The 15967-nt window shown below is 44.1% G+C and overlaps 1 protein-coding gene across 1 annotated transcript in view; it reads right to left on the reverse strand.

Annotated features, from left to right (window-relative positions):
• Positions 1 to 2105: 2105 nt before the first annotated feature.
• The window catches only part of stau2 (staufen double-stranded RNA binding protein 2), a 102004-nt gene continuing 88142 nt past the window's right edge, over positions 2106 to 15967 (reverse strand). The window contains exons 14-15 of the mRNA XM_069667371.1: positions 4596 to 4661; positions 2106 to 3596 (exon numbers count right to left, since the gene is read on the reverse strand). Coding sequence (XP_069523472.1) covers positions 3561 to 3596; positions 4596 to 4661 — 102 coding nt within the window. The 3' untranslated portion in view covers positions 2106 to 3560. The remainder of the gene's footprint in view (positions 3597 to 4595; positions 4662 to 15967) is intronic.

A 15967-nucleotide genomic window follows, 5' to 3' on the forward strand; every position in this document is an offset into this window, starting at 1 on the left:
GTCCACTTCCCATATTGGCTGGTCAGAGGAAAGCAATTCATCTTGGGTCTAACACGGCCTCAAGCTGCTCCGCCACTACCTGAACAAGCTTCTGGAATAGAGATCTGCCGCTAATGTGTGTGAACAGCCTTGGCGCTCCTCAATGGCTAGCAGATGTAGCTGCCAGCTGAGTCCATTAGTCAGTGGAGCTGAATTAGACCACCGCTGTCCGGCTCGCTCATTCATCTCGCTAATGGGAAGGAGCAGGGAGGGCTCGGCGATGCGGAGGCGGCGGACTTACATGAAGTGGGGAAAGTAAAGGTGTTGGGATGATGTAGCGCGAGCGTGTGATCCAGCCGGATGCTATCAGAGGAGCTGAGGAGATTAAGCGTCTCTATTTAGGAAACGCTGTTCTTCATTAGGTGGCAATAACGACAGCAGAATAAGGTTTGCCTCCAGTAGGAATTAGTTGTTGTAGAGATCTTCACGTAACAGTCAGCACGGTCCCCGTTAGGAGAAGCCGGCTGGAGTTTCTTCACGGAAGCTAAGCTAAGCACCGCTGCAGACGGGGCCAAGAGTACCACGAACTTGCGTAGGTATATAGGGTCGCTGTGCGGAGTAGGAAATAGTGCAGAAGGAAAGGGCTTTCTGACGCCACGGTGAAGCGGTGACAAAAACAAAACACAGCGTGAACTTTAACTGACATGACAAGTGGCTTAAGTTCGTGGCACTCCTGACGCCGTCTGCAGCGTTATTGGCTTAGCTTCCGTGTTGGAACTCCGGCCATCTTCTCCTAACAGGAGTCTTGAAGAGACCGATAGTGACAAAACCTCTGACAGCTATTTTTAGGCATCTACATATAAACATTCATCTTCCGATAGGGAACATTTAAATTGCATGTCTTCTGTCCCTCTTCCCCCCTCCCTTCTTTAAGCTCTTGATCAGACATTGAAGCTAGACGATATAGGATTTACTCTACAAGGATCAGAGCTTAATGAAGCAGTGTTTGGCATCTTTAATTAAATATCTGCTCGAGCAGCTGTGAGGTTATCGTACTGTCTATTTTCAGCATGTTTGTTGTTCCTTCCACGGTCTGTTTTTCATGGAGGTGGAGGGGGTTGTATTAGGAAAATTTCATAAACAAACTGGACTGTGTAGCGACATGTTTAACCCAAACCCTGGTTTAGCTTATTCCTGCATGCTTGACATGCCCTTTAGTTATGATAAACATGGGCACTGTAGGTTAGTGTGTATTTATCCATGGTACAAATGAGTCCCCAACAAATGCAGTTTGAGTTTTTTTTTAGATTATTATTTTGGCTTTTTATTACTTATTTTAGAGAGAGGACGGTGGATAGTGTCAGAAACAGGGGAAGAGAGAGTGGGGATGACACCCTGCAAAGGGCCGTGGCGGGAGTTGAACCCGGGGCCCAAGCATTGCCAATTTTAACTGCTGAGCTAAACCGGCGCCATTTTTTTAGGAAATGACTCCGCCCACGACATGTTTTAAAGATCTGCAAGACTTCCTGCAGGACTGAGAGGGCGACTGGCTGCGAGCCACAGACGAGCTTGGAAAGGTAGGAAGTACTGTGAGAGGCAAATTATTACATTATTGCTTTTGTTGGATTTGTTGACAGAAAGAAACAGACAGAACATCCTCAGTTATCCTTTAAGACGATAAATATTGTACGATTCTAGTGAGGAATGAGGAAGCGGGTCACAGATAAATCTTGTGCCTGGAGAGTCATTTGATGTTTTATAAACTTATACACCTCGTGACCTCGAGATAAAGCTGACAAAGTGTTATGCAATTTAGAGTGCACTTTCTTGTGTTGTTATTTGCTTATTGAAGCAGCATGTGCATTTAAGAGGTTAAGTTTAAAGATGCAATCGATGGGATTTACAAGGACATTGGAGGAGGGGGCAGCCTAACACAATATGCTCTGCTTATTGTCATCGCCCTGTTTCTCATTTTCACTTACTTTAATGCAACTTATGTGAGCTTCTGCACTTAGAAAACGTGTGAAAAAGCTGATTTAATTAACAAAAAAAATGCGCCCTTCAGGTGTGGTGAGACGTTGTGTTTACACCTGTAAGGAGGAGAAAATAAGACACACAGAATCAGCTTTTTTTTCCACATGAACTGAGGTGTTTTTACTGCATTTCAGTAACAGACACAGCCTTATTACACATTGCACTCACAGCAAAGAAGAAGACACATCCTCGATGTCAGTGATCAAAGTGATTCGGAGCGGCCCTTTGGAGAGAGGGAGTCTGGGAAATGGGACGCAGGCTCTCTCCCCGCTTCAAAGATTCACCCAAAAATGCAGGCATTAAAAGCACCCAGTTGATGCCTTGGCGGGTCAATACAACACACACAATGGGTGTAGATGTGATCGACAAAACTGTGGGGGGGGGGGGGGGGGGGGGGGGGAGGGGGAGAGGAGGGGGGACGATTCACTGACACAAAATCACTGGAATGGAGAGGGTTTGTTTTCTCTGGAGGACATGCAGTCACGCCCGTACGAAACTTTTGAGCTCGGACTTTTAAAACTTTACTGGCGTCTTCTTTTTTTTTCTCTTCTCGATAAAAAAAACAACTATGGTGGCCCCTTCGCCTCCGCCGTTGGTCAAGGTGATGCTCCAGTGATGCTATGCCAGTGTGGGGTTCATGTTAAACGGGAACCTTCAGGAAGCAAAGGCCGGTCCAACCTTCCCTTCCTGGCTCGGTCGACACTTCTACTGATTACTGCTAACACCAGTTTTGTCCTTTTTGTCCACATGAAAAAAACTTTTCTGTGTTATTTTTCGGTATATGATACTCTTGCAAGTCATACACATCCATATAGATAGATGAACTCTTTTTTTTTTTTATGTCAGCATACAAGGTAAGCTGGGTGACTATATATGAAGACAACAACTACAACTTTCACAGCACTGGCATTGGTTAATTTTAAATACAGTACTCAAGCATTGTTAGATTAATAAAATAACAAAAGAAATGAAAGAAAATAAACGGAAACGGAATACCCCCGAAAAAATAAGCTACTGTACGCGAGTTGGTTTCTCCCCTAAAAGGTTTCTTTTGTATTCAATGGCATGATGTACATATTTGTTTTAACCATACCAACAGACATTGATCCAAAGGGAAAGTTGTCTATGCAGTGTATCACTTTGGATTTCCCTTGATTTCATACAGTACCATGCATTGTTCTCATTAGTTTGTTTACGTGTGTGACGTCTAAATTCTGCCTGAAATCATCAATAAATGTGTTAGGATAGCGTTGTCTTCACATAGACTCAGGTAATGGTGTTTTAGTCGGTCATTTCTCGGTGCACATCCACCCTATTGCATGTTGACAGGTTTTGCAGGATACAGTGGCAATCGTGGGGGGGTAAGGGAGGGGCGTGGGAATTGTGGGGACACCGTGGGTTATGGGGGATCAGGGTGAAGGGGGTTTTCGGAAGGGGGAAGTTGTTGGGTTTGTGTATGCCGAAAGGAGAGGTTTGGGGTTGTCAGCTCCTAGACGACAGCCTTTGAATCCTTGCAGACCTGAGTGGTGGTGCCTGAGTTAGTCTGTTTAATGTCCGTCCTCCCTCCCACATGGTTCACTGGTCTGAAAAGACAAATAAATCCAGGGTTAAGGCAGGTTCTTTTTTTGGTCAAGGACTCAAGCTAATAATCAGTCCCGCTGTTGGGAAGCGCTGCTCGGGAAGGTACCTTTTGAAAGCACAATGAGTGATTCTCGTAAATGTTAACTTGTAGAGAAACGAAAGTGCCGCTGAGGAAGTCCTTGACCTCAATGTGTTTCGCACTAGGCAATCAGATGGGGGTTGTGTTGTGTGGCTTTTATCAGAAATGACTGAAGAGACAGGGCTTTTGCATGGGGGGCATTCACAAGAAAAGAAAAGTAAAGCAGCTGATTTGGAGGAAGAAAAAGATGTATTTTCAAACTGCAACCAAAGTGAGGGTGAGTTAATGAGTTTGAGAGGCCGAGAGGAAACACTGGAGCGAGAACAGAGTGATTAACTAAGTGTAATTGCTGCCATGTTTGCCCCTCTCCTCTGATAGTGATGTAAATGAAGCAGTTTTAATGCTGCGGTCGTCTTTCCACTCTTTGTTCCTTTCCTCTCCCTCTCTTTAAAGAAGACACGGAGCCCTGCCTAAACGATGTTTCCCAGGGCACACCTATTATGAAAATACTCCAGAAACGCTAGATTTCCTCCCCGGGTTTCCACGGCGTTCCTACTTTCCTAACTTCCCTCTCCGCTGTCGTCCTTGCTTCCTCGTCGCGGAGGAGATGAGGGGACGAGAGGAAGCGAGGGGAGGTGGAGAAAGCCCTCTTTTCTGTCATGACTGATAGCTATCATGCAAAGTGTGGGGAACTGACAGGAGTGTGCTGCATGTAAATATAAACGCCTACTGTTGCTTTCCTATGGAGGAAAATTGTGTAGAGGAAATGTTTGTACGTGTGTGTGTGGGTGGAGGGAGTTGATGATGGGGCAGCCTGCAGCGCTGAGGTTTTGCAATAAGATTGGGCACACATGCACGCACGCATCTGGCACCCGATTGGCCGATCGGTTAAACATCCTACACTTTCCGTTTCCTACCGTACCTTGATGGGGCCGTCCACCGGGTCCAGTCCCTTCTCCGACAGCTGTTTCAAGGCACTTAGAGCAGCCTGAGAAAGAGAGGGAACAACAGATGGTCGAGTGAGTGTGAGGGAGGGAGGGAGGGAGGGGAGAGAGGAAGATTGGGTGGGAGGAGAGTGAGTGTCACCCTTCAGCTGCTTTTCAAATAACACTTACTCTGGGAAACCTGATGCCAGCAGGACACTTTCCCTCCGCTCCGTGTTGTCTTTGGCTCCTCTCCGCTCACTGTTTATCTAGCGTTATTGGGTTAACATTTCCACTTTATGTTTTGGCTGCTCCGCATTTTCCTAAGTCAATGTGAGTGACATCTGTATTCTCCGTGACCACAGCTAAACAAATAGCAGCGGGTCTGAAACACTAATAAATCATACACGGATATATATAATCTGAGGAGCCCAGAACCACAAAGGGAGGGCATCATTTTTAATTATAATGACTTAATTATGTTCAATTTGTGGTCATGAAGGGAAGCTTTCACTACAAAGTGACTCTTATGAGCCTCGTGCCATCAATAAATTCACACTCTTCACTGGTCGTCCTGATCAGAAATGCCATGAGGTCATTTCCTTCCTGCTCATCGACCGCCTGTTAAGAGGGGCTGCTGGTGACGTGAGGACGGTCCGGCCTACTGTCTGCTGATACACACGAGTTAATTAGTGAAGTGAGACTGCCGTACTGTGCTTTAGAGGGACAGGAGGATTTTGTGTGGTTACACTCTGACTTTAAAGTGTTGATCCACTCCTGTAGCGACAAACAGAAAGCACACATGTGTGGCCCACTTCTGAAAAACAGAGCTGTTTAAGCGATGCCAAGATAAACTAATCTTTAGCAATGTTGCAAGTCCGGGGAATGCAGCAGTCCAGTCTGTTCAGTTTGTTACAAATTACTGTTATTTTTTCACATTTTCTCTGGAAAAATTTGAGGATGGTACCAACAGAACCTCTCCATTCTGTCAACTGAAACTTAAGGAAGCAACTTGCCCCTGGAAAAAGCCACCGTCAGTCAAAGCTGGTGTTCTCTGTAATCGATAGAAGCAATAATATTCGAAATTGGCGCCATAGCTGTGGAGAAAGTTGTACAAACAGCTCGTGGTTTCGCCCATTCTACATTCCTACAACACCCAGCGTGCATTGCGCCCCTCCCTTTGAAAGGAACGGCCCAGTGAGAGACGCTGGAGTGAAATACTACCGTTTCGGTGCAGGCAATGGCTCAGAGCAGTACAGAATCTGAAATACGACGGGAATATAACGGTGGATAGTCTAAAAAATCTTCAGGTCTGCAGTCTACACTTCAAACCTGACGATTTTGAACGAGACATGACATCGGAGGCGGGCGTCCTAGATTGAGGAAGTGCAGTTTCACGAGCTCCCTGGCCTCCGCCAGATGACGCGTTTTACGTAGTCTGGCGGAGGTTTTCCAGGGCCCGTTGGAGAAGCAGATAGCCTCCTCCAAAGACACAGAGTGAAACTGTGTTTTTTTTCCTACCATAACGGCATTAGCTCCCCATAATAGCATGATAGGACTGAGGTTGAAAATCGGCGAACAGCCCCTTTAAAAGTGAGTCAGAAACACTGAACTCAGTTGATTCGTCAACAGATTCCTAATTTCTTTAAGTGCCTTTATTCAGAGAGGAAGGGTAGTGGAAAACAGGGGACGAGAGAGTGGGGGAAGACACACGGCCGAGGGTGGGAGTCGAACCTGAGGCTGCCGCATCGAGGACTGTGGCCTCTGTATATGGACGCCCAATTCTAAAGCCGAACTAAGCCAGCACCCCAGTCCTTGAGTGACTTGATCCACAAATATGTCTTTTTTTTTTTACTCAAGCAAGTGTGACAAAGACACTCCAAGAAAAGAGTTTTTATTACTTCGGAAAATGTTTAGTGGACAACCAATGAGGTGCAGACATTCCTCGATATGAAGTGACCCTACTTACATGGTTCACGGTCTATTTTTACCTGGTTACAACCAAAACTTTCTGTGGTTCAAACAGATCTGGGGTGTAGGTAACTGTAAGTACAAGTTTAAAGGGAACTGTGCTTTAAAGTGTTTGGAATGCGGCTCATGTCCCAGCAGAAAAGACAACGCTGAGTCAGGCGAAGCAGTGTCCACTGTTTAAAAACTGTAGATACAATCAGTTTGTCTCTTAAACTGTGCATACAGTATCAGGTCTACGACAGCCTTGGTTCTCAAATGGTGGGTCCTGACCCAAAAGTGGGTTGCGGAGTTGTTTTCGCTGGGTCGCAGATGTGTGCTTGAAGAAAAGACAGTTGTGGCAAAAAGTCAGTGCTGCGCTTTTATTTTGAAGGACATGGGTTTCCTATGACGTGCGTGCAGCAGTAGTGTAGTTAAGTCACACTCCATGTATCCTCTGATTGGGTAATCCCAGCTACACGGTACAAGTTGCTAAATAATGTCAGAAATTTGGGTGGTGATCTGTCATTAAGAAGGTGGTGGTGGGTCCTGAGGCGTGACCAGTTGAGAACACCTGTATTACAGGATATTTCTTATCCATTGTCTGAGGAAAAAGTGTTTCACCGTCCTTGATATGCACCACATTTGAATCACAGAAAGATGATGCAGGCTGCTTTCAGCTCATGTGTTTCACCGTGTCCTTGACTAGGCATCAAAAAGATGAAGTGCAGACGACAACGTCTGCATGAAAATGGTTTGTATGCATGTTGTTTGCACCTCTCATATCATGGATTTCCTGAGTTAGTAAGTCACGTTGTAATGCAATCCATCATTTTTGCAGCTATGTCAGATTATGTAGATATAATGTGGATGCCCGCTTTTATAAAGTGGAACACGGGGGGGACACATTCATTGAATGCTTTATAAATAACCTAAAAAAGTACTTTAAAATGCGAAAAAAGAAAAACTAGAAATTAAAAAACAACAACAAATTCCTTCCTGTTTTATTACTCTACACTCAGGTGATACAACAGTGGTCAGAACTAGCTGGGATCCTTAACACTTCATCCCAGGTTAATCAGACGTGAGATAAGGCCTCCATGGCTCTGCTCAGAGGATGAGTGATATGTGACGACTGGCTGGACTTTCCCTCATTTAAGAGCCCACCAGCGTCAATCTGTGCTTTACTCCTATTAGTTATATGAGCTACGTGCTGCTGACAAATTAAATTCTCCTCATGAGAATATCTGAATGTCAGAGACAGCAACGTCTCCATGTGAATAACGATCTGTATTTAAGCTCACCAGCACTGAGAGGAAGCATTAATCACAGATTAATACTGAGATAATATAAAACCCGCTGCATGGCGTATAAATATGTCTCAATGGAATGCATTATATAGAAGAGGATGTTACGTGATTATCTGTGTGCTTGCGCCCAGAATAATATTCAACGCATTTTACTTCAGATTATAAGTAACATAAACCAGGATCCATAATTTACGAGCGACAGGTGCAAGGGTCAAAATCTGGTTTGTATCCATCAAATTGAGAAAAGAAACGAATGGTCCTGAAAAATCTGCAACAATATAGCCCGACTGGTTTGAAAAATTGACACTGTTGGGTTATTACTTTCTCCAGAGACTCAGAAATCAACTGGAGCCCCTCGAAGTCTGCAGCAGACAATTTATGGTGCAATGTGTTTTTCTCTCTGTGAAGATCCGACAGCCGGCGAGATTTAGAGCGCGAATATACTTACAGAGATTTAAGGTGACAACCCTGTAGAACATGACAGCTGAGGGAATGTTTTAACAATTACACTGTTAATAAACATAAATCATATCAGGGGACTCTTATTATAACCGTTTCTGTATGTATGTCGGACCGTACACATACCAAAGCTGAGTAAGTTATAAAGATAAGAGTGGAACCTCACCAGGCAGATGAAGCTTGGACTCATGATCAGGTCACCTCTAGTAAACACAGGGAAGGATCAATTGCATTTTCTCTGAGTACTAATAAATTGCAATCACAACCCACTTCCCCATGATTACCCCTTATTTGTTGTATTTTATCGGTTTGGGACCTTCCTCTCCCTGAGTAAATAGCCAGAGCCCATCTGTTGGAGAGTTGGGGGGTTTGTGAGTGGAGATAAACAGCCATAAATCAGGGGGCTTGACGGTGGCAGTGCTGCTGATATACGACAGGCAGGCATGAGGGCCGCAGCGGATCAGCGAAGGACACGGAGCCTAACACAAACACCGGGCCTATCTGTGGGAATGGCAGCCAGTGAAATCATTATTTTTCTAATGAGATAAGTTGGCCATCGTTAGAGGCAGCCGCTACACTGATGCATCAACACCAGTAGAGAGTGTTTAGTCTGAGGCAGTGACTCGCAAGGTGGAGGTGTTCCATCTCTGTCATTGAACAAACAGAGCATAAGAGATGGGTAAGAGACAATTTGAAGAGAGGATGAAGAGTCATGGGAGAGGAATGGAATGGCTTTTGAAGTAGATGCCTGAACTAAAATAATTGATTAATTGATCACTTAGAGCTAGGGCTTCCCCCAGAAATGTCAATTATTTAAATAAGTCAGCCGATTACACCCCGAGAGGACTTGTTTGTTGTCAGTCACACTTGTGTTTTAGCTGCATCATTGTAAACAGAGCAATGCAGGAGCAACAGCATACTAGGCTATAAACTTTACAAACTCGAGTCTCTCCTGAAAGCGTCCCGACTCTGAGGTCTGGGTTAGGCTGGAATTTTAAATCAAATACCGTCTTACTCCATTCAAAGGCTTGTCTATTAGTGTTTATAGCTCAAAAGGTGGGTAGCCTCCATTAACCACCCAATTCCGCTAGAAGTAGGTGTGAATGTTGGATTCATAAAGTTACACAAAATGTCGGATTCACCCTTCCGATGCTACCACCTTGTAGAAATGCTAACGCCATGTAGCCATGCTAACGTTTTGTAGCCATGCTAATGCCATGTAGACATGCTAACGCCATGCAGACTTGCCAATGCCATGTGGGGGTTTCAGAAGCTGTTTGACCATTAGGGCGCTTTCCAAATGGCTTGATGAGGTAGCTTAAAGCAATGATCAGAACAGAAACAGTGCCTCATTCACTTCAATAAGACCACTACATTGACACAGCAAGGTGTGCTCACACAAGGGACGCCAAAAACAAAATGCAGGGTTGTTTAGCCAACAAATGTAATGTGCGCACAATCCGTTGTCATTTGGAAATGCAAACAGGTACAATTACACATTCTTGGTCGAATGCCTTTAAACATCATCATTATAATATTTTTGCAAGGCCATCGTCAAGACAGGAAAACTGTTTCCTAAGTAACTTCCCAAAGCAAGTCCTGCCTGAAAGTATTCCAAATAAATTGCGTTATTTTTTGAACTCCTATGACAGCATTCCCATATCAACCGGGCCCCTTAAATTTGCAATACAAGTACTGCAGCCATCCTCATCGCTCCCTCTTCACCTATCCTGTCCTAAGCTCAACTTTAGATAACAAACCAGCACTTCCATTGATCCAAGACTGGGAGCCAACCTGAAACGCCCAACAGCTTCTTCACACATGGGCTCATTCATCCCTCTATCAAGCAGTCCGTAGTTCAAAGGCTTGGACAAACAGCAGTTGAGTGTGACATGTCTGAGAAGGATCTGCAACCGTGGCCGAGCTCCTGATGTGGACTGACAAGGCCGGCTCATTTTTCTGGGCCTGCTGTGCTCTTAATGGCTTCCCAGACAGAGGCTTCGCTTCTGTCAGCGGCTTAGCCAAACAAAGGTCCAGTCCCCCAGGACTCCCTGGTATCGACCTGATGGATCTGATGGATTGTTGGATCACACTGACCCCGACAAATCAAACCCCTTTGTCAGATCTGAGTGATGGACTAAAGGGTTCTTTGGAAGCAATGAAGACATCTTGGGGAATGGAGGCTTGCTTACTAGAAACAATGTAAAAATGGGTCAACCTGGACAAGAAGCAGAGAGGGAAAGGTAACAGAAAGAAGAAGGGGACAAGGGCCTTCCATCCTTGAATCTCCATCAATTCACCCTCTGGCCCTTAGCAGCCATCAAAGACACCAGGGAGGTCCTAATGAGGCGAAGACCACCAGCACATCATTCAGTCTCACATACTTGCATCTCTTTCTCTCCTCCTACTCCGAATCTTCTGAGTAGAAGAAGAAAGCCTTGTTTGCATCTTCCTTTGCTTTATCAGATCATCCTGCCTCTGCTCTGCTGGAGGCCAGATGAAAGCACAGACCAGAGTTTAAGGTTTAACCTGATGACATAGTCTCAGCAGTACAGTGGTATGTTCTTCCTTACCAAGCAGATCCAGTCTACCAGAGCTTTCTCTGGCTTTGTACAGTCCAGCTTGAAGACTCAAAGAGTTCTCTTATCTTATATCCAGGCCAAGAGCATCAGCGGCACCATCCTACCTTTGCTTTGATCCTGCGCCATTGACCAAGTCATGAGTTTGGACTTCAGCATAAGCCAAGACAACAAAAGCAAGGAGAGATTGGATTGCTTGGGTTCTTCTCCAGTCAAATTGCCCTGGTCTTCTTTGGCAGGACTAGAAACCAACAACCCTCAGTACCCCTACATGTAGACTTAAATTGATGCATGTTGGCAGATCCAAAAGTTGGAGATTTCAAGGCTCAGTTGGAGTTTTGTGGTTTCATGCATAGGGTTGGCCCAACTGAAGAAGCCATCGTCCATTGCCAGTGCCTTAGAGTCATCAACCATCATTGTCGGGTTTATGAACTGTTTCTTCTTAGAACTCAAGACAAGGCTGGGGTTGACACAGCGTAACCCAAACTGCTTTCTTTTGTTTGCTCAATTGTACAGTCACAATTCATCCTCTTATTCTGCAATAACACACTCGCAGTCTTGTCTTAATAATGCTAGAAAGAGTCTGATTTATGTCGAGTGGCTGGTCCTGAGCTGCTGCGAGGCGGGGGGACTCAGGACATGAAGGGGACGCTTGATGGCTGCTGATGAGGATGATCTAAGGGACTTCCACTAGACTAAACAATGGCCAGAGTGGATTTCAAACAGGGGGTTTTACAGGCAGGACCTGGGAAGTTGGAAAAACGAGTGCCCTGTTGTCAGAGAAGTTCTGAAGCTGGATATATTGTTCTGGAGAGGGCTTGTTCTGTTTTCAAAAGGCCACATAAAACCGTGACAGTGCTCCCTCTTTTTTACACTCACTCCCCAAAGCACAAAGAAATATGAGATACCAGGGAAGAGAAAATCCCAGCCAGCTTTTTTGTCTGGTGTTGTCACTACTATGCCATCACGTCACATCTGTCTCTGATGTTCATTAAATTCTTTTAAATGTTATCTATCGCAGATTTTCTCCTCTCCCTTTTTTCTTTCTGTCATGTACTCTCGAGCTTCTTCTCATGCTTTCATCTAACTTCTTTTATTTTCCTTCTACCCACATCAAAACCTTGGACGGGGATCACTGGATCTTTCCCGGATAGCTCATGGAGAACACCTGTGTGTGCATAAGTGCTGCCAGTGTATGCTTCTATTTGTTAATGCGGTGTGATATGTACATGGATTCTTGAGTTACTACAGAGAAAATGTATTCAGATCCTCTCAACAAATCTCCTCCTCACTCTCTCTCCAGATTTCACATCCTCTTCCACATCAGAGGCATTGATAAAAGATGCAGTGTGTGCCCGGCAGTGGCCGAGCTGTAGCCTGACATGACGTTAATTCCTCTGAAGTAGCACTTCATATGCGCCACTCCACTTCTTGTGAAACAGTGTAGCAACTGTGAACGTTGTACAGCTGAATAAACTTCTCTCTGAGGATCTCTATTTGATTTCTGCATACCTCTCAGTCTTGTGAGTGTACTGCCACATTATGGTGATCAGAAATCTTTCCTACAAAGGATAGTGTTTGTGGCTCCCAGGCCTGAGATGAGCACTGAAGCCTGGTTTAGCTGGTAACGGCTGTGGGGCTCCCCGGGGGAGCAAGCCTTCGCTGACATGGGAAGCCATAAATAAGAGCCCAGGGCGCAGCGCCATGTCATGCGTCATTTGGGCCGGAGAGGCCTGCTTTATCCCCCTCCCATCACTGAGCTGCTGAGGATGGCACCTCCTAGGGCGTAATACAAAACATATGGGCAAAGGGCGAGGGGCAGAAGCACCTCGGCATACCTTACTCCTGCCTTGTCAGCAAAGCTTCTTGGAGGAAAAGCAGATACAGCCTGAAGACAGCCTCTATGATAACACTGCGCTCGTACGCCGCGATCAAACTAAGTCAACAAAATCTGATACTTACCGACTCAGAGCTTGGTTATATGTGATATTATAACATAGCATTATGTGATATGATAACAGCAGTTTCAGCAACTTACACTGGTTACACTATTTAGCATGTAAACTATTAGAGAACCTACACATAAAGTTTGTACACCTTATGTAACACTTTAATGTATCTTTAAGCAGACATTGTTAGTAGCTATCAGTGTATTTGTCAACAATTAACTTCTCTTATAATGCATTGCTCTTGTATAAACCATTAATAAGCTTAATGGAAACATTTAAAGAGATACATAATGTTAAAAGTAATGTTGGGAAGTCATTTCAGAGGGTCCCATGGAAATTGTGTGTTTGACAAGTTGTTGTTATAACTTATGTTTGGTGGTAAATGGTTGTCTTCATGTATATTGTGTATATATATGCAATATACAGATTTTATAGTTAAAGGTTTTGAGAAACAGGATCATTCTCGTTTTGTTTTCCTTTAACTCATTAAATTATACAAAAGGGGGACGTCAACTGGTGCCAGAAATTATAGACTGACTATTTAAATAGTTAAATAATGATGAGAGGATAAAGGGGCAGTCAGGCAGCCATCTAGCTAAGTAGGGTACGGCGTTACTATGGAAGCATAAGAAGGTTATTAGTGTTGCATTGCACATTATAGTTGAACGGATGCAAGTAATTTGTGTTTTGCAAGACTTAAAGCTCCTGTGAGGAACTTTCAGTCTGTGTTGATTTTAGCGCCCCCTGTGGACAAAGAAGTAATATCTATTTTCTGATGTTGCCCTGTACACATGAAAGTTCTTTTATCATTTCAACACATCACTAATCTCTGTGAATCTTTGCTGTGAAAAATGTAAACAAAGCTTGTTTCACCCACATGCTGCCAATCTCCTCATCTGACGCCTGCCCTGCGGCATCAGTTTCAAGCATCAGAAACATCTATAGAGACATAATCAATCTTGTCATCGCTGGTCTTGCTTGCTTTTGTAGGTCATGTAGATGCATGAGTATTGATTTCAGTCTGTTTCATAACCACCCAAAAAATCCTCACAGGAGCTTTAAACAGCTAACTTACACCGAGAAAAAAGCCATTTAAACATCTAGTTTGGGTGCATGGGTAATGTTGCCAAGCTAAGGCTGGAGAAAAACACTTGGCCTCTCTGTGCCGATCAAAGACTAACAACAAGTTGGAATGTTTTCTTGAATGTTACTTGTTGTAAATCAACAAAAACACACCTCACATTTGAGGGTGACGTCTTTAATGATTCTTTAGTTTTTACTGGCTCTCTTCCATTACAAGCGCTTTAGGGATGATTAGATTAAATCTTCAAAGGCTTCAAATCTGTTTATGAAAAGCAACTGGATTTTTATGAACTGTGAAATACTCCTGTCCTCACTTGGAGGGGAAAAGTGGCTGAGCATTGTTCCGTAGCGCTCCAGCTGCACTACACCTGAGAGATCAGTTTGCTGACGGACTGAAAGATTATTTGTTGTTTTGTACTGTGAGGTCGTTTCTGTTTATTGCTGTGATTTTTAACACAGATTTGCTTGCTGTTCGCAAAGTAGCATTACAGTGGTGAGTTTACTTTACTACATCCTTTCAGATTTGAACATGTCGGAGATGAAGGACGGGTACCGAGCATCACTGGTTATGTACTTGTATGGGTATATATAAAACAATTTTAAAAATCCTTGTGACTATTATTACTTCTGAATATTGAGCTAATAAATTCTTTACTACTATAGAAGCTCAAAGACGCTTTATAAACTAATAAAACACAACATTACAAACAAATAAAGGAAGTTTAAATCAAGTTGTTTCACTGTTTGTTGAACTGTTCCTTCAAACCATTAAGCAATGTAGGTCAAGGGTGATGAAACATTGGCAAGATGACACATTCTTTGAACAGGAGGAGAAAGAATGACACTTTCTCTTTCATCAAGAATGGAGACCAATGACGCATTTTCATTGAGAAAGAAACTTGCCACCCACAGGAAGTTAAGTTACGCAGGGGATGCTATCTTTATCCATCCTATATATTGCCAACTTATTCCGAGGACGCGAATGCATCAGTGACTAATTACAGCATGAGATGAGCTATAGGGCATGCAGAATGCATTAGTGATGGACTACTTCTTGCGAAGATCTTTGTCGAGAAAAGAAAAACAGCTTCAAGGCCAGTGAGTCACCGACATGACCACTGACTCAGCTGAAATCCCTGAAAAGAAGAGTCCTTGAATTTTCATGGAGAAAAACACGCAGCCATACTTAGACGCAACCTGGGAGATGAGACACAGTCTGGGTCGACTCTTACTTTATGACTCATACTGAAGTATTTCATTCATAAACTTGTGCTTTTGCTTGTGAGGGGAATAAAGAGAGTCACCAACATTACTGGGTCGAGAAGTCATAGAAAGGATTGCAGATTCACTTCCTGGGCTTATTGTAAAGTCATGGTGGAAGATTTGGGAAAGAGCCGTCTGACCTGCCCGGTTTATGTAATGTCTGTTTCCATCGGATTCCCCAGTGTCTTTCATCACCTCATCCCCACCTGCAAAGATCCACCTTTCAAAGCCGGAGGGAGAAGCTTCTATAATCCTGAACAATTGGACTCAAGTTGCCCTAAGGGCCGGGATACAAAAAGCTGTTAGAAGGAAAGCGAGCCTTCAGGCACTCGCTCTCTTATCAGCAGGAAGATAGTGATCGGTCTCGAGGGGCATCCCTTTTTCTCTCTTTTCAGCTCCTCTCTGCTTCCTTTCCTTTCAATTTTTCTTGGTATCAAAGGTCGACCACATGATCCTTTATCCGTCTCATTTTTATTGTGCGAATTCAAAATGACAAACTCGCATCGTTTGCTTGTTGATGACGTGAAAGTGGGCAGTGGTACAAGCAGAGGTTGGGTGGGGATGCAAATGGGATGCCTATGGTTGTTCCCCGGCTGCTACACAACCAGAGGAAAACACCTTGCCTATTAGCATCATGGAGGCATTAGCGGCCCACACAAGAGGTCGGACCCAAGCTCTTAATCACTTCCCCTAATTTGCATAGATAATAAACTTGGAAGAGATACTGCAGTGGGCCGTATCCATTACTAGTAAGGATATAAGCATGGGTGTCAAAGAGCAC

The sequence above is a fragment of the Semicossyphus pulcher genome, unplaced genomic scaffold, assembly GCF_022749685.1.
Source record: "Semicossyphus pulcher isolate SPU_LCO1_2020_fin unplaced genomic scaffold, fSemPul1.0.p SCAF_18, whole genome shotgun sequence".
Taxonomy (NCBI): Eukaryota; Metazoa; Chordata; class Actinopteri; order Labriformes; family Labridae; genus Semicossyphus; species Semicossyphus pulcher.